Here is a 27,122-nt window from a genome sequence, read left to right as displayed (position 1 = left end):
TTAAGATTTGTGTGACTTATCGCGTAATCGAAATTTCTTTTAGCACTCATGTGAATAACTTCGCACTTTTCTTTATTCAGGGTCAATTGCCACTTTTCGCACCTTACAGATATCTCATCTAAATCATTTTGCAAGTCGTTTTGATCATCTGATGACTTTACAAGATGGTAAATGACAGCATCATCTGCAAACAAGACGGCTACTCAGATTGTCTCCTATGTCGTTAATATAGATCAGGAACAATAGAGAGCCTATGACATTTCCTTGGGGAACGCCGGATATTACTTCTGTTTTACTCGATGACTTTCCGTCTATTACTACGAACTGTGATGTTTCTGACAGGAAATCACGAATCCAGTCGCACAAATGAGACGATGCTCCATAGGCACGCAGTTTGATTAGAAGACGCTTGTGAGAAACGGTGCCGAAAGCCTTCTGGAAATCTAGAAATATGGAATCAATTTGACATCCCCTATCGACAGCACTTATTACTTTATGAGTATAAAGAGCTAGCTGTGTTTCACAAGAACGATATTTTCTGAATCCGTGCTGACTATATGTGAATAAATCGTTTTCTTCGAGGTAGCTGCTTCATAATGTTCGAATACAGTATATGTTCTAAAACCCCACTGCAAATCGACGTTAGAGATATAGGTCTGTAATTCAGCGGATTACTCCTACTTCCCTTTTTGGGTATTGGTGTGACTTGAGCAATTTTCCAGTCTTTAGGTACGTGTCTTTCTGTGAGCGAGTGGTTGTATATAATTGCTAAATATGGAATTATTTTATAAGCATACTCTGAGAGGAACCTGACTGGTATACAATCTGGATCGGAGGCCTTGCCTTTATTAAGTGATTTAAGCTGCTTTGTTACACCTAGGATATCTACTTCTATGTTTCTAATCTTGGCAGTTGTTCTTGATTGGATTTCAGGAATATTTACTTTGTCTTCTTTGGTGAAGGAGTTTCGGAAAACCGTGTTTAATAACTCTGCTTTAGTGGCACTGTCATCAGTGACTTCACCGTTGTTATCGCGCCGTGAAGGTATTGCTTGTGTCTTGCCACTGGTGTGCTTTATGTTTGACCAGAATCTCTTTGGGTTTTCTGCCAGATTTCGAGACAGAATTTAGTTGTGGAAATTATTAAAAGCATCTCGCATTGAAGTACGTGCCATATTTCGAACTTCTGTAAAACTTTGCCAATCTTGGGGATTTTGTGTTCTTTTAAATTTGGCATGCTTTTTTCGTTGCTTCTGCGACAACGATGAGACCCGTTTTGTGTACCATGGGGGATCAGCACCATCACTTATTAATTTATGTGGTATATGTCTCTCAATTGCTGTTAATACTATCTCTTTGGAAACATTCCACAACTTTTTTACACTTACATGATCAGATCGGAAGGAGTGAAGACTGTCTCTTAAAAAGGCGTTAAGAGAATTTTATCAGTTTTTTTTAAGTAGATATACTTTGCGTTTCTTTTTGATGGTTGTAGGTGTTACGGTATTCAGACTAGCAGAAACTGTCTTGTGGTCGCTAATACCTGTATTCGTCACAACACTCACTATTTGTCCAGGATTATTTGTTGCTAAAAGGTCAAGTTTGCTTTCGCAACCATTTACGCTTAGAGTGGGCTCATGAACTAATTGTTCAAAATAATTTTCTGAGAAAGCATTCAGTACAATTTCGGATGATGTTTTACGCCTGCCGCCGGCTTTAAACGTATAATTTTTCCAGCATATCGAGGGTAGATTGAAGTCATCACCGACTATAATTGTATGAGCGGGGTACTTATTTGAAATGAGACTCAAGTATTCTTTGAACTATTCAGCAACTATGTCTTCTGAGTCGGGGAGTCGGTAAAACGATCCAATTAATAGTTTAGTCCGATTGTCAGGTATAATCTCTACCCTTACTATTTCACATGAACTATCTACTTCAATTTCGCTACAAGGCAAACTACCTCTGACAGCAATAAATACTTCACCACCAACTGTATTTAATCTATCCTGTCTGAAAACTGTTAGATCGTTTGAAAAAATTTCGACTGAACTTATTTCCAGCTTTAGCCACCTCTCTGTACCTACAGCTATTTGAGCTTCAGTGCTCTCTGTAAGGGCTTGTAGCTCTGGTTCTTTCCCAACACAGCTACGACAAATGGTTCAAATGGCTCTGAGCACTATGGGACTTAACTTCTGAGGTCATCAGTCCCCTAGAACTTAGAACTACTTAAACCTAACTAACCTAAGGACATCACACACATCCATGCCCGAGGCAGGATTCGAACCTGCGACCGTAGCGGTCGTGCGGTTCCGGACTGTAGCGCTTAGAACCGCTTGGCACAGTTACGACAATTTACAACTACAACACCAGTCGTTTCTACAACTACCTTACTGTGTTTTACCTGCCCACTTTCTGACAGAAGCCCCTTCTGTGGTTCCCTGAGACCCTGTAACCTAAAAAACCGCCCAGTCCCACACAGCCCCCGCTACCCATGTAGCCGCCTCCTGTGTGTAGTGGACTCCTGACCTATTAAGCGGAACCCGGAAGACCCACCACCCAATGGCGCAAGTCAAGGAATCTGCAGCCTACACGGTCACAGAACCGCCTGAACCTCTGATTCAGACCCTCCACTCGGCTCTGCACCAAAGGACCACAGTCGGTTCTATCGACGATGCTGCAGATGGCCACCTTAATCTCGGAAGCAAGACCGGCAGTCTTTACCATTCCCGCTAGCCGCCCGAAACCAGACAGAATCTGCTCCGATCCAAAGCGACACACGTCATTGGTACCGACATGTGCCAACACCTGCAGTTGGCTGCACCCTATACTCTTCATGGCATCTGGAAGCACCCTTTCCACACCCAGAATGACTCCCCACGGAATGCACACAGAGTGCATAGTGGCTTCCTTCCCCTCCTTGGCAGCCATGTTCCTCAGGGGACCCATTACGCGCCTAACGTTGGAGCTCCGAACTACCAGCAAACCCACCCTCTGTGAATGCCCAGACCTTGCGGGCCGAGAAGCTTCCTCTGGAACGGGGTGGACGACTGTATCCGCCTCAGAGACATCGTCAGCCACAGATAACGCCCGAAACCTGTTCGTCAAACGAACTGGGGAGGCCCCACGATCGGCCCCACGGAAAGGTTTTCGCTGCCTGTCAGACTTTGGAATGATCTCACACTCGACCATAGGTGAGGGGTCAAGCTCAGTGCAAGCAGTATCCGGGGAGGTCACAGCAGTGGACCTATCAGAGGACACGTGGGACGTGCTGGACGTCCCTCGCATTCCCGCGTCCGAACCCCCACAGTGACGCCCCCTGGCAGCAGCCTCAAGCTGTGTGACGGAAGCCAACGCAGCCTGAAGCTGTGGGCGAAGGGTCGCCAGCTCAGCTCGCATCTGTACAGAACAATCACAGTTCCTATCCATTACTGCACTCCTCCTGTTTGAAGCTCTTAAAAATACGCAAAAAGCGAAAGTTGTACACGCCTTAGTAGTAGCAGGAACTAGCGGCGCACTCTCGCTGACGGTCTAACTGACACTGACTGAGCTGTTCTAACCAAAGATACAAGCCTGCACGATACGAGAGTCGATACAACGGTCGATAGCAATGGCGGTACTGTACACTACACTGTTATTGAAATAAAAGGTTGTGCCTAGTAAGCACTCGAACACGCAAGAAATTACAAAAATAAACTAGTATCTACACAGATAACTGAAAATAAGTCGCTCCTGTTTGAAGCTCGTAAAAATGTGAAAAAGCAAACGGTGTATTCGCCTTAGTAGTAGCAGGAACTAGCGATGCGCTCTCTCTGACGGTCTAACTGACTAATTTGAATAATTATGTTTGTGTGTCTGAAGTGTCTCCGATTAAAAACGAGACCTACAAGTTATTTATGTTTTTTTACCAAGCCAGTTAATGGTTTCAATTATTTAGAATAACGGAAAGCTGTAATAAGTATCTGGGAGCTGATTCTGACAACTGAAGGAGAAAACAGAACACATGCAGTACAAAATCCACCATGTAACATTTTACTGTATAATAGCCAGTTGTACTAGCTCATCCATTCATGCTTAAATCTTGAGTTTTGCTTCCCTTATAATTGAGTAGGAAAAGAAAACTTTGCAGGAGGCTTCCAAGTATTCTTTAAAAACTTAAGCTTCTCATCATCATGTAAGGCAACATTAACAGCTCTTCCTATATCACATAGGTCATAATGTTTCAGTTCTTTCTGGTCTTTCTTCCTATGAGTTAAATATGCTTTAAATGTCAGTATTACGTACAAGTGGCTCAACACAGAAGTATATAGCGTTATTGACAAATATAAATGATTTTAATTTATTATGACCACTAAAAAGTCAGCATTTGTCTTCCAAAACATTAACATTACCCCATATCCCTTGGTCTTGACCCCTCCCCCTACAAACATTCGTATGGGTGCCCTCGGTAAACAGTATTGAAATGGTCTTGTGTATTGAAATACTTAATGAAGGTACTAACTGCAGCAATTCCGTACAGTAATTACATGAAAAAACAAAACACTCAGAACAGTGAAGCAGTAAAGAGTAAGAAAGCAGACAACAATGGCTACTGCAGACAGTGTTTCAGCTACCTAATGTTACCGGCAGCCCGGAACAAGTGTCTGCCATGACCTGCCTTCTAGCAATTCAGTACTGTCAAGATATAGTTCAAACACTGTAACTCTTATTTGTTTGTGAAACCAGTCCGTGAACGGTATTTAGGAGCCCAAAGGTACATAAAATCTAAGTTTCTCTTAATTTAGTGGCCTTTGCCTGGAAGTTTTGTTTGCAATGTTCCTACAGAAACGCTTCAAAATTTAACATGACATTAGCCATCTGTGTCAGTGAAGGTTGTTGGTTGGTTCCACCCTGTGCCATCAGTCGGTCACAGTCAGATTAATAACAGCAAAACCAGGAAAGATTCCGCATCACATTACTCACTGCAGGCCTATAAGCTTTCTGCTAGTAGTCTGAAACGCTTTTAGAAACTTCTGAAATGCTCTCACATGTTTATAGACTATTACTGAAAATTGGTAGATATTGTTGAGAAAGACAGCTTTGAATAATTTGTGACAGAATAAATGAAGGTCAATTTCGCACCTTACATAAGAGCTTTATACGTCGTAACGGGAAGGTGAATATGACACCTAACATAATTCGGCAGTAATGAGCAAATTTGCCAGTAAGTATGTAACGCAAAAGGGATGACACTCAATCAACGGTATTAACACACTGATCATATGAAACTTCCTGGCAGATTAAAACTGTGTGCTCGACCGAGACTCGAACTCGGGACCTTTGCCTTTCGCGGGCAAGTGCTCTACCATCTACCATGATCATATAATGCACGTCTATGAGCAGAGGGGGAGAGAAGCAGCGAGAGGAAACATTTTGGTTTGGAAGCAATTGCAAGGAGAGTTGAAGGCCACACCATAGGGGGTACCATGGAAAGCACTTAGGGCACGTCCCAAAAAATTCCAATGGCTCTAAGCACTATGGGACTTAACATCTGAGGTCATCAGTCCCCTAGACTGAGAACTACTTAAACCTAACCAACCTAAGGACATCACAGGCATCCATGCCCAAGGCAGGATTCGAACCTTAGCAATAGTGCGGTTCTGGACTGAAGCGCCTAGAACCGCATGGCCACAGCACCCGGCGGGCTCGTCCCAAAGCGGGAGTCAACAACTGACCGACCAGGCGACTCAGACTCTATTGGTCGAAAAAAGCCGTGACGTGGAGAACGAAAGAACCCAGGTGGGGAGACAGTTCGGCTACGAGAAAGAGAAGACGGAAATTTTCGAAGACTCTTCTATGAACAGGCGTCAAGTGCAGAACGGGGCGCATAATACTCTGTACGAAGCAGAGGAGAAATTTGTGTGAACACTGCATTCACAGCGGCTGACATCCGGCTAGAAATTAGCTGTAGCAATGTTTAGCTCCAACAGCGGAGAAACGAACCAGGCAGTTAGTTAATTGTTCTTGAGAGAACTGAGAGGGCATTATGATATGCATGCTGCTCCAGCCATGTGTGTGTATATCGCCATATTTCAAGTTTAGGGTTGAGTACTTCTTTCTCACATAATGAGAAACATACGGAGAGTTTCTGCTGGAAAATTAAACAAAGGTTCAAAAAGTTTTTATAGGAATTTCGGAAGAAGAGAGCTAAGATAAATACCGCGTGCAGAGGTGTAAACTTGTTGGTTCACCAGCTTGTGTCCACTGTAAACTCGAGCGAACTTGGGTATTCTTTTGCTCAACTTGTCACAAAACTAATCATCCTCCATAGACATGATTGTCATCCTAAATAGTACCGAACTTTGAATCGGAATCTGATGATTTATCGTAGTACTAACCAACATCATAACGTAATTGTAAGATTAATTTTGTAAAGAAACTTCTAATAAAATTTAATATTGTTGTGTTTAGGATTAGTTAAATTCCAGAGGACAAGATGCGTCACTTTCACAGTTGTCTTAACATTGTCACGTTGTACACTGTGTAAAAGCGTGTACATCTGTGAAAAGTTTGCAACATTAAACAAATATCATTACAGCATACACAGTTGTGTCCTCATTCATAGAATAAGCAACCACTCGGGACCCGAGTTCGACTCTCAGTCCAGCACACAGTTTTAATCTGCCAGAAAGTTTCATATCAGCGCACACTCTCATTCTGGAAACAACAATAAAGTGTTATTTTTCAGTAAAAATTAATTAAATAATGCTGATTTGTGCAGAAAATATTTTACCACCTTATAGGCAAATGGCATCTTTAAAAATTGACCTCTGTTTTTATGTTTTCAACCAGCTGTATTCTAACCATTAGTTATCGATTAAACTTAAAAGCGCTAATCTTACTTAATTAAACTAATAACTAGTAGTAAAATGAAGGAAGGGTTATTTAAAATTAAGAAGATATGACCCTTACCAATTGTTTTGTGTTGTCGAAATTGTAGACTCCAGATGCACAAGCCTGTGACGCTTCCAATTCTGTAGCTGACAGCACATGGAAGAGTTGGAAGGACAACAGACTGTTTTTAACAATCGATTGGTCAGTCGATTGTTTCTTCGTCCAGTCGGTTTCTTCACTCTGTTGCTGCTGTTACATAAATTTTACACGGTTTCCGGGTGAGTTATTTTATTTACATTCTCTGTCGGACTTTTCGGTTATCATATCAATTTTTGGTTGGTTTTTAAAATTTAATATCAGACGCTGCCCCTTAAATTTATGTACATATAAATGAACCATCACCTTTTAACACGTTTCTGAAATTTGTAAAGATCCTTTTGGAACACCCTGTATTTTCCTTACTTCTTTATTGAGATAATGAGAAGCCGCTACCAATCGGCGATCGTATACACCGCGACGTCGCTCCGCTCGACAGACAACTGAATAATTTAAATATCATTTGCCTTCTACTCATTGAGCTGAATTAAAACGGACTTAATTTACGTTCATATTCCTTACTACAAACGCGTACTACGTTTGAACATGAACGTCTCTATAATGCACTTTGACAAATTTCTGTAACTCTCGTGTGTAGTTTATATCTACTGATCAGTAGGTGACGCGCGCCCACTGGCGTCGCCAGCAGTGCAACACGTATACAGAACGTATGTGCCCGGGAAAATAATACGATTTGACCCATATGTCGGGCGATTTCCAAGTTTTTGTCTGGGGTTAACAATTTAAGTGTTGGTAGGCATACCCGGCATATTTAGCTTTCTTGATTATTGTAAGTGGTACATTAATATGTATATTAATAAATAATAAGACGCCCATTTTAAGTTAAATGACATTTATTGGTTTGGATAGTAAGCTGTTTTCCGCTCTTATTCTTTTGTTAAAATGTGTTTGAAATACATTGCAAGCCATATTACTACATAATTATATAAAAAAGATTGAATCTGTTGAAGTAATATAGTCACTGATTTCTGAAGTCATTTTATCCAGTATAAAGTGGTATTCCATTAAGGGGGGGGGCTATAGCCCCCCCCATGCCACCGCCACTGGTCTGCAGGAAAGTTTATTTCTAGATGCGACAGGGATTCCCCTGGCAGAGACATCACGTACACTATGCACGCATTCAAAAATCAACTTAGAAATTGATCAAAAATATTCAGAAACCAACAGGGATGCGTTAAAAATCATATGAGTAATTGATAGACCAACGTGCGCTGGATGCTAGTCACTTCGTGAAACAAGGTCTTTTTTCTCAATAATATGAATTTGCCCCCCCCCCCCTCCTCCCCCCATAACTGTCACTCGGGACAGAGGACAGATAGATACCCCGGTTTGCCTCCGCCCCCTAGTTCCGGGCCTGTTGCGCATAAGTGAATCTGCCAGCTTAGGTGCACCACTAAAATTTTTCCAGATAGCATCTGGCTGCTTGCTGCTATTGCTTATACAGCTAACTGCTACACTTCTGCTGCCAGAAGCAGAAGGTACTACTCATACACGACTCAACTGCGCATGCGCATAAGCTCGCTCGCAACCGCTCAAACGAATCTAATGTAAACAGTTGTGACATCACGCTCATCGCAGGCAATTTGTTGTTGTGAAACATTGCATAATCTTCCTAAAGCCTTTGACACATTTTGCTGTTGGCAGACGCGTGTATGAGCACTGTGTTTTGTTCCTGTATATGGCGCATTTCCTTTGCAACTTCGATTTTATTTTCGTTTTTTTCTCTCGTTTGTGTTTTATTGCTGCAGTGTTATTCTGCAGTAGCGAGCTACAGTAATATTCATTGTTAGAGTATTGGTTCTTACTAGTTAAAGTTACAAAAACGTAATCAAATGTTTCCGGGGTCACGTTGAGAATGTGTTCTGCAGTGCGTGGCTTCAATACAGCTAAGTTTGCAATTGGAACACTGAACATATTTCAGAAATCACACGGGCTAAGATCAGGTGATCGGGATGGCCAGGCTGTAGGAAAATGGCGGCTGATAATTCTAAACATTACCGAAATGGCGCTTCAGCAGCTGCCCAATTGTGCGAAGGTGGGCAATCTTTGCATAAAAATGATCCCATTCACGCTGTTAGAGAGCTGGAATGATGTGGTTGCGCAAAAGACACTCATAGCGTTTACCAGTGACGGTAAAGGTAACAGGACCGGAAGCACCTGGCTCTTCAAAAAAAATATGGCCCTATGATAAATGATGCCATAAACCTGCACCACACAGTGACCTTTTCAGGATGAAGTGGCACTGGTTGATTTGCATGTGGATTTTCTGCTGCTGATATTCGACAATTCTGTGCATAGACATATCTTGTCAGATGGAAGTGGGCTTCTTCTGTCCACAAACTCTTCCACAGCCAATCATTGTCCACTTCCATGTGAGCAAGATATTCTAAAGCAAAGGTCTCTCTTGCTGGCAGGTCTACAGGAAGCAACTCGTGTGCATAGGTAATTTTGAATGGATAGCAAAGAAGGGTGTTTCAAAGGATTTTACGCACCGTGCTCGGGGATATGTCCAATGTTCGGGCAATTATCTGTGCACTACGCGTTTGCGCACCACCACTCGTCTCCTCCTGCATTGCTGTGGCCACTGCTTCCACTAATGTTAAATCAATTCGTTTCCTCTCTCTCCTAGGTTGCACACCAAAAGAACCCATCTTTTCGAATTTCCGAATCATTTTCTCCAGACCCACAGCGGTCATCTGACCAACGCCTTTTTTCAAACCCTTCAGTGTCTGGAACTTCTGCAGAGTGACATGTGCACAGCCATCATTCTTGTAATACAGAGTGTGTTTATACCAACTTCAATGGGTCGTGCGCATGACGGGTGTTTTCATTTATGTATTCTGACAAGTGCAGCACCACCTACTGATCAATTTTCACACTATTTTTTTTTCTTCTGCCATACATTTTCCCCCTTCTCTGATAATATTCCACTGCAATTTGACGTCATTCTAGTGGTGTTATTTCTGCAGCATTTTGAAAGTTTTTCTTATATTATAATCACCTTGTACATGGAATAGTTACAAGAAAGATGAGATGACATCAAAGTACTGTTGAAAATGGTCAACAATAAAAAAAAAATTTAATGTGATCTTGCCTCTGAAGTGCTTCTTCAGATATTATTTAATTTTTATTTGTTCTACAGATCCAATAAGTGCAAATGCTGACACTTATTTGAAAGTGGGTAAGGGCATCCGCGTCTCATGTTTGTTGTTCTAACTGTAAAGTGTCAATTTGATGACTCAGATTAAAGAGCAGTGTTTTTAGACACAATATGTGCATAGAAGGCTTAAAACCTGCAAGACAGCAATGGGATATTCTTTTCTTGTGCAAATGTAAACATTATTCTGTAAATTTAAAGCCAAAATGTATTTTGTGCTTGTTTTTAGTAAAAACTGATTCTTGTACAAAATAATGCTCGAATCAATATGTATGTACTATACTTTCAAAAATAAATATGTAGATATCATTGCAATTCTAACACCTTCGCACTGTCTTCCAGTGTGACCACGAGAACGAAATTATGCACCTTTTTTCCAAAAAAATTTGTTCTATAAACTAAATTTATTGTAAAAAATGAGAGCTACAATTTATATTTGGACACACAAACACACCCTCTCTCTCTCTCTCTCCCTCTCTCTCTCTCTCTCTCTCTCTCTCTACACACACACACACACACACACACACACACACACACACACACACACACACACACACAGCCATAGATGAATAAATCTCCCACTTTTGAAACAGTAAGTATTAACTATCTACACTTCTTTGTATTCTTTCAGTCAGAGTATGCCAAACTTGGAAAAATCATCCGAGATGGACACTTGAGATAAGAAATGAAGGAGAAATAACATAACTGTTGCTTGTTTGCACATATTATTATCAGAATGAAAAATTTTCCTATCTTAGCACAAAAAGGTGAATATATCCTGAGCATAGTTTAGGACGTAAAAGAAGGGAATTACCTTTTTGACTTATCTGGCAGCTACAAAGACATTTAATTCAAAACGTATTGACACATTCACCCTTTTTTTGCTTGTGAATATTACTACCTATGTCGTGCAATGTAATGCACTGTGTCACATAAAGTAATGTGATACATTATGTCATGTCGTACAAAATTCCATGATGGATGAGGTGGTGGCATGTGTCATTTGTCATGCCGTGCAGTATGACACAATGTGTCATCAAAGTTTAGGATTTGTGCATCCCCTCTCTGGGATACCTCCTATTGTAATACACCTCCACCACTCTTGGATACTTTCTATTCTAAATGCATCCCACTCTCTAGAAACATATCAATTTGTGTATATTTGTTTGAACACCTCTCACCATACATGTAACAGGGGGTGGATCTAAAAGAGCTCACAGTGCTGAGAGAGTAGGGGTATTTTAAGATGTTTGGATTTAAATGTCTTTGAAGCTGCTAGGTAAGTCAAAAACTTGTTCCCTTCTTTTACGCCCATAAGTCTGTCCAGGACATATTTGCCTTTTTTTGTGCTATGACAGGGATATTTTTCATTCTGGTTCCCAACTTTTACTCTACCATAATTTTGACATTAGAGCACTACAGCTTGGCAACCAATGTAGATTTTTGTTGACTCAGGTAAAGACTGATCTGGTATAAGTTTTGTTATTGTCTTTCGAACTATGTTGGTTTCATTGTGGCAACAGATAATGCTGTCACAAAACGGTAGGATAACCATTAATTACATGTATTTTTCTACTACAAAATCTGAACCAATTCACATAAATTTGAAATACAGAAGTGGCACCATAAAAAACTCACAAGAACATATTTTTTGCATGTAAAATCCAAATAAAGCAAGATTTTTTTCAGAAGGTTAAAACTTGTCTTAGAACAATTTTCAATACACTGATGGACCAAATTTGGACTATCAGTCTTGCTCTAGTGCGGAGTTATTTACCAGTGATTGTTTTTGCACATAAAATTTGAACGAGGTTGACTGTTTTTGCATGTAAAATCCAAACACAGCACATTCAAAAGGTACCATTAACTGAGCATTAATTTCAGCCGAGTTAAAGTCTTTTACAAAAGGAGTAAATCAATTTGCACAATTTGCCTGGTCATCAGCTACAGTTCATCATACAAAATTTGCTCAATTTACTGTAATGTAGCTAGAGTATGACAGATGTTCAACTGATTATACAAATGGCCACTGGTCCATGCTAAACTGAAAACCTTTTACCCAATGTTCCTATCTCAAATAGGAACCAAGCATCAAGAGTGCCCCCAAATTGTGATTCTGCATGCAGCCTTTTCAGACATATTTGTTAAGAGTCCTTTCTCGCTGTAATGATTGTACAAAAATGAATAAACAATAAAAATACTGATGGCTGACAGATCGTTTCATTTCTCTTTTTTCCAAAACCATATACAACTGTTACAGGTATACAATCTTTTCTTTTTATTTTGATTGTGAGCTCTCAGAGTGAGCACATTTTCAGATTGGAGATGAATTCATATGGATCACAGTGCCGTGTAAGCCTTTCTGATTGACTCCACTTGGCTGGCGTGCATGCCATGTGCCTCAAGTGTAGCTGTGTTGTGGGTCTGGTGGTGTGTTGTGCGCATGTGTTGTTAACAAAGAATGAGAAGGGAGATTGCAGAGCCTCAGAGTCAGGGGAGGCAGTAGCTGATGAGTGGGTCAGAAGGGAAGATACTTCACAGACGTAATGTTTCATTTTTTTTGCATTAATTTTTGAGATATGTAAAGTAATGCTTAATTTACTTATGTTGGGTTGTCCTATTGTGATTCAGATTATAAAAATTAGTGCGACTTTCTATTAAGGAGTCCCTATTCACATACCAGTTAAAAATATTCAGTGGCTTTCTGTGGATGGTATAAATAATCATTGTATAGTAAATTGGAAACTGCAGTATGTATCAGAGTAACAGCAGACAAAGGAGTGACACATGCTCAAATTTGTGCTAGATTTTTGCAAAATGTGATAAACTGCACTTATGTCTCTTACCTTCTTGGGTGCTTCATTTTAAATTTACATGAATGCCCACTTCAGCACAGAAAAGAAAACGTCACTCCCTTAGCATGAGTACAGAAAGTACAGTGATAGTGTTACAAACTTGCACAGAGACTGAACACTGCCCATCTTACAAAGCCAATCTCAGGTTTGAGAGTCTGGGGAAGATGACTGCAAGCAGTAACACTCCTCCAGAGGAGGCTCAGAACTCATGCCAGCAACCTCACCCACTCAGCTGTCCACCACTGAAAATGTGTGACCAATAATCCAGACATGTGCTGTCCAACATTCCTTTGGGTTGAAACTTACATGTGTTGCTACAACGTAAGGATCTACTTAAGCGTGGGTGACGGCGGCATCTTTATAGAACTTGGCAGCCACATATTTCCACGTGTAAAGGCACACAGAATTGCATCAGCCCCTAAATGTGTATAGAGTCACATAAAGGCTCTAGGCATGCTTACAATCTGCAAGTTAAATTGATGCTCATCTGTGACAGGAAATGTGCCCCACTGATCTGTAGTCTAGCATAGTGGTGGTATCCCCACTGCAAACATTCCCCCAACAGCTGGCAGTGGCTGATATTGCCATGGTAGTTCATGCACATCTTCATTATAATAGGACTACCATGCTGTGCCTACTGTTGAATAACAGCAAATAATCTGTCATAGCCTGGGTGTGTGACACATGATCCATAAAAGCTTCTCACCACACATATTTACTTCGATGGGACATTACAGAGTTCTTCCTGCAACTAAAGCTACATATTTTCCAGTTTCTGTAATCATATCTAGTTAAAGTGCACTTTCCATTATACTTATCACTATGAGTACCACAGCTCCCACAGGTTGGTGAAACGTATAAAGCCTCATCCCTTGTCACTGTGTGTCTGTTCGCTTCCTACCTGTTGGCTTCGACAGGAGTCCAGGAGGAATATTAAATAACAAGATTTACATATTTTCTTGTATTAAATAATTGGAGGAAAAGGTTAAGAAAATATGAGATATTTAGAGTTAATGTAACAATTTTAATGTGATTTTGGCTAGAGCAATGAAATGGTAATACTCCTACAGATACATAATTAGAGAAAAATGTACAATTTGAATTACAGTTTCTCGCTGACAATGAGTCAGGCATTTTCATTGAGACTGGAACATACACATTTTAAACCTATGTGCCATTACAACACATACAATAAAATTATTTTAAACAGCACATACAACAAACAATGGAATTCATACTAACATACATAATTTCATTTCTTAAAGTAAAAGTAAACAGTGAATATCAGTTATATTTGGGACAGAGGAGGAGTATCTCACATGCCATATGTTAAATCAGAAACAACTGGAGTACAGCTCACAGACAAACAATTTACCGTTGCTGAATGTCTAGCCCTGAGAACTAAATAGAAGTAAATAAAATAAAAATAAAAAATAAATAAATATCCTTTATGAGGAGAAAGAATATTGTAAGAATTCCTTCATGCACCGTATCTCTCTTCTGACCATTACTATGAGAGATTTTTCATGTTCTGCACTTCTGCATTTCCTTTCCTTTCTTGTAACCACAAAGTAGAGCCTTCTCTTTTGACTAAAACACTAAGACACAGTACATGTTCATTTTCAGCACATTTGATGCAATATATTTCTTCAATCATCACTGATACCTATTTTGAGATCATTTTCATATAATGGACTAGAGTAAATATGGCACAATGACTGTTTCTTGGCCAAGTCCATTAAACACAAATATATACAATCAGAAACACAGGGATCTCACCAGATAAAAGGTTTTGATATATTACAACACCAAATGACAGAAGCTGAAGCATTTAGTACAGATTCCAAAAGGTGAAGTTGGATTGACATTCGCTCCCTACTTGTTCTGCAATGGCATTTCCATTTTCATTCCATTCTACAGTTGGGGAAACAAACAGTAATAAAATAATGAAACAAATAAATGATGACTCACTGCCACACTTCATCACCAGAGCGCTTCCCTTCTAGATGGGCTCCCCGGTGTGGGCCAATCTGTTCTGTCACAACCGAACGTGGATCTGCAGAGTGATTTCCATTCATGATTGGTCCACACTGCACACTGTAGCCTCTGCCCACGGATATCTGCAGGGTCACTGAAACTAACTTCACCTCTGCCATTCTTGTCAGCAGCCACCTGCTTCGCCACCCCGTGTGGATCCTCCAGCCCCATGGCAACTCGAGCAGTCCCATCGAGCCGTGTCCTGCCTCGGCCTTCAGCAGCAATGCCTGTGGACTTTGACCTGCTGCCTTCCATAGTGGTTGCTCCTCAAGACCATGCACTACTTTGATTTTTCCTCAGGTGGTCACTGTTTTGGAAGGAGGAACTGTGGTGAGGCCACCCGATGTTACCACGAAATACAACACTGTTACTGACATCTATGGTGCCACCACTCAGATGGCATGGATCCATGCCCTCTGACAGGATCACGTGAGACTCTGGCACACAGACTGGCCCAGGACCAGCCTAAACCAGTGTTGATGCAATCAGTGGAGTGCGTACCGTGAATATTGTCATATTTGCTACAATGTTATTCTGGTAGACCCTATCTGTAAGAGGCAGAATTCTGATACAACTTGGAACGAACTTCACTAGGGAATATGGATTAATGATAGCTTGCACTGTTCCTAGTAGGATCTATCAATTCAAGAAATAGTACTGAAGCTGCTATTGTATAAATTAGTTTAGACATATTAATAAAGATATGAAACAATCTGCCTATCAATTGGTTGTGAGCTGTGTGGAAAATGGTGCTCACATTGTAGGACAAATTGTTTGATTTTTTTTCACTTCATGTTGTCACATATCAGTGTAAATCAAAGTTAACAAATGCAGCATGGATTTAAACTGTGATATCCTTTCTGAAACATTACAATTACAGTTCACTCATAACTGTAAATATCTCATGCTGGTTGGTCCTCAAATTCTAATGACTTGAATTGCTCAGTTCTGCACTACTGAATTATGAATCACAACTTGCTTTGAGACATATCCTAATTAAAGCTCTTTCTAACTACACTTTATCACAGACAGGTGTACATATACTAATCTTATCTCAGAAAGACTATGATTAATCTTACTTTACACTACAATACTTTTTTCAGCTTTCTTTTCCTTTAAAAAAAAAAATGTTTCTCCTAAGATACTATTTCAAAACATACTGGGAAATGTAGTGTGCAGGTTGTGACACTTCTGTAGCCACCTGGACTGGTGCTTCAGCTGATACAGATTTAAATAGTCCTTTATACAGAGAATTCTTTCTTTGGCCCAAGTTCATACTCAATTTTGTAATTTTCTATCATTGTAATGAGCTGTAAAAAAAGAAAAAATATCACGAGTGATAAGAGCACACCTCAATGACCAAGGAATGAGATAAAGACTTACAAAAAATTTACGGTTTCTCATACAAGCATTTTATAAGCATGCAATAAATGTGGAAAAATAAAAAACATGCATAATAGCTACAATGCAAATACACTCCTGGAAATTGAAATAAGAACACCGTGAATTCATTGTCCCAGGAAGGGGAAACTTTATTGACACATTCCTGGGGTCAGATACATCACATGATCACACTGACAGAACCACAGGCACATAGACACAGGCAACAGAGCATGCACAATGTCGGCACTAGTACAGTGTATATCCACCTTTCGCAGCAATGCAGGCTGCTATTCTCCCATGGAGACGATCGTAGAGATGCTGGATGTAGTCCTGTGGAACGGCTTGCCATGCCATTTCCACCTGGCGCCTCAGTTGGACCAGCGTTCGTGCTGGACGTGCAGACCGCGTGAGACGACGCTTCATCCAGTCCCAAACATGCTCAATGGGGGACAGATCCGGAGATCTTGCTGGCCAGGGTAGTTGACTTACACCTTCTAGAGCACGTTGGGTGGCACGGGATACATGCGGACGTGCATTGTCCTGTTGGAACAGCAAGTTCCCTTGCCGGTCTAGGAATGGTAGAACGATGGGTTCGATGACGGTTTGGATGTACCGTGCACTATTCAGTATCCCCTCGACGATCACCAGTGGTGTACGGCCAGTGTAGGAGATCGCTTCCCACACCATGATGCCGGGTGTTGGCCCTGTGTGCCTCGGTCGTATGCAGTCCTGATTGTGGCGCTCACCTGCACGGCGCCAAACACGCATACGACCATCATTGGCACCAAGGCAGAAGCGACTCTCATCGCTGAAGACGACACGTCTCCATTCGTCCCTCCATTCACGCCTGTCGCGACACCACTGGAGGCGGGCTGCACGATGTTGGGGCGTGAGCGGAAGACGGCCTAACGGTGTGCGAGACCGTAGCCCAGCTTCATGGAGACGGTTGCGAATGGTCTTCGCCGATACCCCAGGAGCAACAGTGCCCCTAATTTGCTGGGAAGTGGCGGTGCGGTCCCCTACGGCACTGCGTAGGATCCTACGGTCTTGGCGTGCATCCGTGCGTCGCTGCGGTCCGGTCCCAGGTCGACGGGCACGTGCACCTTCCGCCGACCACTGGCGACAACATCGATGTACTGTGGAGACCTCACGCCCCACGTGTTGACCAATTCGGCGGTACGTCCACCCGGCCTCCCGCATGCCCACTATACGCCCTCGCTCAAAGTCCATCAACTGCACATACGGTTCACGTCCACGCTGTCGCGGCATACTACCAGTGTTAAAGACTGCGATGGAGCTCCATATGCCACGGCAAACTGGCTGACACTGACGGCGGCGGTGCACAAATGCTGCGCAGCTAGAGCCATTCGACGGCCAACACTGCGGTTCCTGGTGTGTCCGCTATGCCGTGCGTGTGATCGTTGCTTGTACAGCCCTCTTGCAGTCTCCGGAGCAAGTATGGTGGGTCTGACACACCGGTGTCAATGTGTTCTTTTTTCCATTTCCAGGAGTGTAATATTGTTGTATACTGAATGCACAGCAATGTGGTGTCTGTATTGAGTACATAGCACACAGAGAATACTTTGCAATACATCAGTTGTGGCCTTTGTGGCTCCATACTTTACCGACAAGAACTTATGTTACAGCATGTATTTTGCAGATGTGACTTATTAAACTGATAGCTCCCCCCCATGAACCATGGACCTTGCCGTTGGTGGGGAGGCTTGTGTGCCTCAACGACACAGATAGCTGTACCGTAGGTGCAACCACAATGGAAGGGTATCTGTTGAGAGGCCAGACAAACATGTGGTTTCTGAAGAGGGGCAGCAACCTTTTCAGTAGTTGCAGGGGCAACAGTCTGGATGATTGACTGATCTGGCCCTGTAACACTAACCAAAACGGCCTTGCTGTTGTGGTACTGTGAACGGTTGAAAGCAAGGGGTAACTACAGCCGTAATTTTTCCCGAGGGCATGCAGCTTTACTGTATGGTTAAATGATGATGGCGTCCTCTTGGGTAAAATATTCCGGAGGTAAAATAGTCCCCCATTCGGATCTCCAGGCGGGGACTACTCAAGAGGACGTTGTTATCAGGAGAAAGAAAACTGGCATTCTATGGATCGGAGCGTGGAATGTCAGATCCCTTAATCCGGCAGGTAGGTTAGAAAATTTAAATATGGAAATGGATAGGTTAAAGTTAGATATAGTGGGAATTAGTGAAGTTCGGTGGCAGGAGGAACAAGACTTTTGGTCAGGTGAATACAGGGTTATAAATACAAAATCAAATAGGGGTAATGCAGGAGTAGGTTTACAAATAAATAAAAAAATAGGAATGCGGGTAAGCTACTACAAACAGCATAGTGAATGCATTATTGTTGCCAAGATAGACACAAAGCCCACGCCTACTACAGTAGAACAAGTTTATATGCCAACTAGCTCTGCAGATGATGAAGAAATTGACGAAATGTATGATGAGATTAAAGGAATTATTCACGTAATGAAGGGAGATGAAAATTTAATAGTCATGGGTGACTGGAATTTGACAGTAGGAAAATGAAGAGAAGGAAACGTAGTAGGTGAATATGGATTGGGGGTAATTAATGAAAGAGGAAGCTGCCTGGTAGAATTTTGCACAGAGCTTAACTTAATCATAGCTAACACTTGGTTCAAGAATCATGAAAGAAGTTTGTATACATGGAAGAATCCTGGAGATACTAGAAGGTTTCAGATAGATTATATAATGGTAAGACAGAGATTTAGGAACCAAGTTTTAAATTGTAAGACATTTCCAGGGGCAGATGTGGACTCTGGCCACAATCTATTGGTTATGAACTGTAGATTAAAACTGAAGAAACTGCAAAAAGGTGGGAATTTAAGGAGATGGGACCTGGACAAATTGAAAGAACCAGAGGTTCTACAGAGTTTCAGGGAGAGCATAATAGTACAATTGACAGGAATGGGGGAAAGAAATACAGTAGAAGAAGAATGGGTAGCTTTGAGGAAGGAAACAGTGAAGGCAGCAGAGGATCAAGTAGGTAAAAAGACGAGGGCTAATAGAAATCCTTGGGTAACAGAAGAGATTCTGAATTTAATTGATGAAAGGAGAAAATACAAAAATGCAGTAAGTAAAGCAAGCAAAAAGGAATACAAACGGCTCAAAAATGAGATCGACAGGAAGTGCAAAATGGCTAAGCAGGGATGGCTAGAGGACAAATGTAAGGATGTAGAGACTTATCTCATGAGGGGTAAGATACATGTTGCCTACAGGAAAATTAAAAGAGCCCTTTGGAGAAAAGAGAACCACTTGCATGAATATCAAGAGCTCAGATGGAAACCCAGTTCTAAGCAAAGAAGGGAAAGCAGAAAGGTGGAAGGAGTATATAGAGGGTCTATACAGGGGCGATGTTCTTGAGGACAATATTATGGAAATGGAAGAGGAGGTAGATCAAGATGAAATGGGAGATACGATACAGCATGAAGAGTTTGACAGAGCCCCGGGAGTAGACAACATTCCATTAGAATTACTGACAGCCTTGGGAGAGCCAGTCCTGACAAAACTCTACCATCTGGTGAGCAAGATGTACGAGACAGGCGAAATACCCTCAGACTTCAAGAAGAATATAATAATTCCAATCCCAAAGAAAGCAGGTGTTGACAGATGTGAAAATTACCAAACTATCAGTTTAATAAGTCACAGCTACAAAATACTAATGGGAATTCTTTACAGACGAATGGAAAAACTGGTAGAAGCCGACCTTGGGGAAGATCAGTTTGGATTCCATAGAAATGATGGATCACATGAGGCAATACTGACCCTACGACTTATCTTAGAAGAAAGATTAAGGAAAGGGAAACCTACATTTCTAGCATTTGTAGACTTAGAGAAAGCTTTTGACAATGTTGACTGGAATACTCTCTTTCAAAATCTGAAGGTGGCTGGGGTAAAATACAGGGAGCGAAAGGCTATTTACAATTTGTACAGAAACCAGATGGCAGTTATAAGAGTCGAGGGGCATGAAAGGGAAGCAGTGGTTGGGAAGGGAGTGAGACAGGGTTGTAGCCTCTCCCCGATGTTATTCAATCTGTATATTGAGCAAGCAGTAAAGAAAACAAAAGAAAAGTTCGGAATAGGTATTAAAATCCATGGAGAAGAAATAAAAATTTTGAGGTTTGCCGATGACATTGTAATTCTGTCCGAGACAGCAAAGGACTTGGAAGAGCAGTTGAACGGAATGGACAGTGTCTTGAAAGGAGGGTATAAGATGAACATCAACAAAAGCAAAACTAGGATAATGGAATGTAGTCTAATTAATTTGGGTGACGCTGAGGGAATTAGATTAGGAAATGAGACACTTCAAGTAGTAAAGGAGTTTTTCTATTTGGGGAGCAAAATAACTGATGATGGTTGAAGTAGAGAGGATATAAAATGTAGACTGGCAATGGAAAGGAAAGCGTTTCTGAAGAAGAGAAATTTGTTAACATAGAGTATTGATTTAAGTGTCAGGAAGTCGTTTTTCAAAGTATTTGTATGGAGTGTAGCCATGAATAGAAGTGAAACATGGACGATAAATAGTTTAGACAAGAAGAGAATAGAAGCTTTCGAAATGTGGTGCTACGGAAGAATGCTGAAGATTAGATGGGTAGATCACATAACTAATAATGAAGTATTGAATAGAATTGGGGAGAAGAGGAGTTTGTGGCACAACTTGACTAGAAGAAGGGATCGATTGGTAGGACATGTTCTGAGGCATCAAGGGATCACAAATTTAGTACTGGAGGGCAGCATGGACGGTAAAAAACGTAGAGGGACACCTAGAGATGAATGCACTAAGCAAATTCAAAAGGAAGTAGGCTGCAGTAGGTACTGGGAGATGAAGAAAATTGCACAGGATAGAGTAGCATGGAGAGCTGCATCAAACCAGTCTCAGGACTGAAGACCACAACAACAACAACAATGTATTTTGTTGGTTTCCCCTTCTGTAATTTGGTGCTTGTTTCCTACAAACTACCTGAACTCAGCTTACCATGATAATTTCTGTTGTTCAGTACATTTTCATTCCATCTACCCTCATTCTGATAACAATTTCGTCACATTTAGTTACTTGTGCCAGACAACTGTCTTCTATTTTTACCATTTTCACTTTACAGTTGAACTTCGATATTACTTTGTCTGATTTTACATTTTTCCTGATCCTATGTCATAAATTTGTAGCCCTTGTGAAAAATCAATAAGCTCAGAGTTAAAAATTCACCGATTTTACTTTTCTTCATGGTGAGGTTTACCTCAAATTACGTTCTTACTAGACACTTCACTTGATGTCACATCGTTTTCCTCCTATTGACATTGGATCTGACTGAATGAGTTATAAGAGGCACAAGATATAGACAGTTCACACTGCAGTTGGTGGCAGAGTTAAGGGAATATCTAAGGCAGCTGCTGAGAGGGGAGATGCAGGAGAGCAAATGCTGATGTAATCCAAGTTTGGCACTGCCAACACAATTTGCAACATTTAGCTTCACTGCACAATTATGATACAATTACAGCTAGGTTTCAGCAGGAATGGAAAAAAGGGACATTCAATGTGAAGTTTTCCGAACTGAGCCTATACATGACAAAGAGGTCCTGCCACCATCTTTTCTTGTGCCACTCATAACTCAGTATCGTCTTTTTGCATGTATTTCCGATGTAGTGTATTTGGCAACAATACTGATCATCAACATTTTAAATTTAAACCACGAGTCTCGAAGAATATGCTTGGTCTGAAACAAGGAAACAATGGCCATTTCTGGCTAGTGAGCTCTTACTGGCTGGTGACTTTTTATGTCATCCAACAGCAAGCACTGCCACCACACCACGCTAAAGCCTGTTTTACACTAGTGACTTTCTGGTCAAAATCGACTACTCGAAGTGTGTGCACGTTTCGTGCCCTCATGTGAATCCGCAACCAACCGTGACGCAAGTGTGTCTATGACATCTATGATCTACAGATTGTGCCGAGTGCAGAGTTCTAAATTTCTGAGTAAGCTACAAGCTGCGCATGTGCATAGACAAGGGACTATGGTGACGTCTGCTAACATCAGAAGTTATAACCTATTCTAGTCAAGCTCAATCCTATTATAGAAATGGATTTTGTCTTCATCATCTTTGTTATGTTGTTTGCTTTGCTTTCATGGCACACTGAAAAGTAAGCACTATTTACTGCATTCTACATGTTGTGTGGTGTGTTTGCAAGTGTATATTTTCTCGAGGAAGTATGTGTTCATGTTCTGAAATGTTTAGATGACACTTTTCTTATTCTTTCAGTTCTCAGGAGTGTAGAGAATTTACCACATGACTTTTGGTAAGAACTCCCACAAGGAATTATGCTTGGGTCATTAATGAACTCTATTGTTATTGTTTGTTCCTACATTTTCTTACTATATTTCGATTTTTTGGAAAAAGAAAAGTCTCTTATGACCCCACTTTCACCACTCAGATGCCAAACTGCACAGCAGACAGTATGACAACATGGGCAATTTTGGTACTGGCATGTAAATGAAAATATCCACTCAAAACAGACAAGAGTCGGTATGGGAATAAAACAACAAGGGCACTGCAATAGATGTGCTTGTCTTGAGTAGCTGATTGTGTAAAAGGGACTTAATACATGTAAATTGAGCTCACCTACTGTATGTGTGGAGAGAGGAGGTGCAGGTAGGGCGGAAAGCATTTTGTGACATGCTGAAAATATACTTTTTGTGCAGATAATGTGCTATGGCAGAGATATAACATGGAAATAGAACAAGGTTTTTGAGATTGCACATTTTAAAGGCTTCCATGTTCAATTTGACACGATAAAGTTGCAAAAACTATATACACTACTCACGTATGTACTTTGCACCACACTGTAGATCATGAACATTGGCAGCACTGGTGGAAGGCATGAAGTGAAACCGTAGCACCTATGTTTTCTATTTTTTACATTTTGCACACTGTACAGAAATTTACACCCTCACATCAGATTCCCATGCCTTTCACCATACTTCACAGTTTTCAGTTTAATTTACCATCTTTGTCAATTTTTTATTTTTTTCTGAGTGAGCACAAAGGAAAGATCACTCAAAAATGTGTCTCTTGACATATAATTGTTGTCATAGCTTGTCAGAATATATCTCGATTACCTTGTATCCAATACCAATTTCAATTTTTTGACCAATTCTGCATTTTCCTCAATTTTGTGTTTTGTAAGTCTGGACTGCATGAAACTGTTAATTAGGGGTTTCACTGTGATTGCTTCTTCTCAAACTGCACCCTTCTGTCCTTATGTTCTATTGCTGTCCACCTTCATCGCATCCATACTTGTAGTATCATCCATCCACTCATACACTGTGTTACATGGATCCTTTTCTATCCTTTATGCCATAGGCAGAAACTGATTATCATCATTTGCTCCAGTGGATACACCAAACCACAAGGAAACACAGACACATTACTGTAAGTGCAGAATAGACTTGAGTTTACAGAGTGAATGAAGCACTAACAAGTCTTGAACATAGCAAAGTCAGTGCAGCAACACAACAGCTCTAAATGAGTAACCACTCAAGACCCGAAACAAACTAAGTTAACTTGACCATGCACTGTCACGATATAAACAGCTACAAAGTATGGCAAGCAATGAACCGTGTGACAAGCCTGGGCCAAAGGCTCAGCCGCAAACAGTCGCCACAGGGAGGCACCACATAACATGCATATCTGGGTGGCAGCTTCGCTTATGAGAGCGGCCCACAGCCACTGCTTGCAGCCTTAGTTCCTCTGACATGTCCACATCCGTGCTAGGTGGGGAATCTGAATAACGGTCAGAGACAAAAGATCTCACCACAAATAACCTTTCGAGATGCAGAACAAGCTAAGGTAAAGCAACTGTTTGCAGTTTCATTAAAAACTAACTCTACCCAAAGTGCAACAAACTATTTTGGCTTATTCAAGCAAAAACATGTAACAAAGTAAAAGAAACACATAATGAGTACTTTAAGAAAAGCCACTGCTTCCTCAGTTATATAGAAATACCAAAGGAATATAAACCTGTTTACTACAATCTGTGTTGCTGTTTCGTTCTACAGTTAACAGAAATCTTCTATGCCGAACTCTAGATACATAATTCGTAGGGGTGGCTAGTAATGTATGATTTAATTTACATTCGCATTTACTGGGATTGTCAATGTCTTGTTCTAGGTCAGATAGGAGCTTTTTGAAGGCTTTTGCACCAGAGTGAAGGAGGACAACAAAGAGTGAAAGTGAGCTATAACCCATATTTTCAAGTCAACACAATGCATGACACTCCTCAGTGCCAAACACGGTGATTAGTTTTTTCTTTCTTTTCTTATGTCTTGTCTCCCTTTTAGCAAAATTTTCCACTCTTTTATTTGTTGCCTGCCACCTTTCCTTCTTATAACCTCTGATGTTTACAGACCTCAATCTTTAAATATTCACTCTCTTGTGGGAGATGGTGCACTCAGCCTCGTGATGCCAATTGACGAGCTACTCGACCAAATAGTAGTGGCTTCAGTCAAGAAAACCATCATAACGGCCGGGAGAGCGGTGTGCTGACCCCACGCGCTCCCTTCTATCCGCATCCTTCACTGAGGATGACACGGCGGCCAGAGGGTCCCGGTAGGCCACTCTTGGCCTGAAGACGCAGTGCTTGTGGGAGATGAGGTAAGACATACTTTATAAAGCTATAATCTCTGTTACCTTCTACTTATAATTCTGTCTGCACCATTGTGGTAAATTGACTAAAAATCATGTATTTGACTTTGAAACTGTCTCCCTCAAAAGATACTTAGCAGGAACAGTTTGTTTATCTCCACAAAAAATATACTAACTGTAAATCCAGTAATGGGACTCCAGGCAGAATTGTGTGAATCTATATTTTAAGGGAAGCATCAGAAAATTATGGTCACTATCAGATTTTTCCTTAGCACCTTGGAAGAATAATAGAATGATGATGCACTGGATGGTGAATTTGCACATGACTGCTGAATGTTCAGAAACATCTATTATTCCCTTGATGGATCCCTAAAGACAGACATAATTTTCGACAACTGCAATGCGATGCATAAAATCGTGTTTCACAAACATCACACAGGAATTGAATAGACTATTACAGTTACTGTAATGTATAATAAGTTTTCTAGAAGTGTAATATTTACAATATTTCAAAACTCTAGCTGATTTTTATGTTTATAAAATAAATGTGTGTCTTGCCGTAAGCTTTGTTGTATCTTCACAAAACTGAATCTAGAGATATTCCTCAACCCCCTCCCCCCCCCCCCCCCACCCTTACATAGTGATACCATAGGGATTATGGAGACAAGATTAGACTGATTACACAGCACACATAGAGGCAGTGGACCAATCAGCCTTCCTGTACTCCATATGTGGATGGAATGAGAAGAAGCCCTCATAAGTGGTACAGTACAAAGTACTCTCTGCCATGCACATCAGAGTGGTTTGCATAGTATAGATGTAGATGTAGAATCAACACAAGTAGTTAGCCACATACATAAAGTGTTTTACTACAGTCAATTAGTACTACTTCTGCAAGGGATGGCAAGAAGAAAATAGAGTGGTATGTATGTCTGCAATGACCATACCAACATCAGGTCAGGAGTGAGGAGTAAGCACTTTATCCACACAGTTGCTCCTTCTGCGATGTATCCATGAGATTAAGACTATGGTGGTGTCAGTGACATGTGTCCGTGAGATTAAGACTATAGTGGTGTCAGGTCTGCCTACAGGGGGGCAGATTTACTGTACGATACAGAGGTAGCTTGCAAGGACTGTGGAGCAAATCGGCAAATGCACCCTGATGACTCTCAATGAATTTTTTAATCATGGACCTCTCTACACCACAAATGAACACCTTAGCAGAAACTGACAAGGGTGTCTGGCATTCAGATAATGCAGTACACATCAGAGTTCAATTATCTGTTTAGGGTACTTTCTTTGGGTTCCCAGAGTAACCCCCAAGAAAGTACCCAAGACAGATCTCTGAAATCTCAAATGTACTGCACAGTCCAACCACCCATGAACCATGAATCTCACCAAGGTGTGGTGGGTTGTGCGCCTCAGCGATACAGAGAGCAGTATCACAGATGTAATTACAATCGGGGGAAGGTTCCTGAAGAGGGGCAGCAGCCTTTTCAGTAGTGGCAGAGGCAACAGTCGAGGTGATTTGATCGATCTGCCCTTGCAATCCATCCTGGCCTTGCTGTGCTGGTACTGCAAGTGAATGAGTAAGGGAAAACTGTAGCCATTATTTTCCCCTCAAGTGTATGTAGCTCTACTGTATGGTTATAATGATAGCATGCTCTTGGGTGAGGTATTCCAGCAGTAAAATAGCCTCCCATTTGGATCTCTGGACGTGGACTATTAAGGAAGATGGTGTCATCATGAAAAATAAAAATGAATCTATGAATCAGAGCATTGAATCTAGAACCCTTGATTGGATAGGTAGGTAAGAGAATTTCATAAGGAAAGTGGATAAGATGAAGTTAAATATAAGTGGAATAAACAAAGTGTGGTGGCAGGAGGAATAGGACATCTAGTCAAGTGAGTACGAGGTTATAAATACAGAATCCATTATGGATAATGCAGATAAGAAAATAGGAATGTGGGTAAGCTACTATCAACAGCAGAGTGAATGCATTTTGCAGCCAAACAG

At 41.1% G+C, this 27,122-nt stretch overlaps 1 protein-coding gene across 1 annotated transcript in view; it reads right to left on the bottom strand.

The window, feature by feature from the left end:
* Positions 1-14,065: 14,065 nt before the first annotated feature.
* Positions 14,066-27,122, bottom strand: part of LOC124622788 (1-phosphatidylinositol 4,5-bisphosphate phosphodiesterase-like) — a 493,523-nt gene continuing 480,466 nt past the window's right edge. Inside the window, exon 22 of the mRNA XM_047148581.1 lies at positions 14,066-16,348. Within this exon, the coding sequence (XP_047004537.1) occupies positions 16,280-16,348 (69 nt within the window). The 3' untranslated portion in view covers positions 14,066-16,279. The remainder of the gene's footprint in view (positions 16,349-27,122) is intronic.

The sequence above is a fragment of the Schistocerca americana genome, chromosome 7 (assembly GCF_021461395.2).
Source record: "Schistocerca americana isolate TAMUIC-IGC-003095 chromosome 7, iqSchAmer2.1, whole genome shotgun sequence".
NCBI classification, from domain to species: Eukaryota; Metazoa; Arthropoda; class Insecta; order Orthoptera; family Acrididae; genus Schistocerca; species Schistocerca americana.
This window is presented reverse-complemented; position numbering and strand designations above follow the sequence as displayed.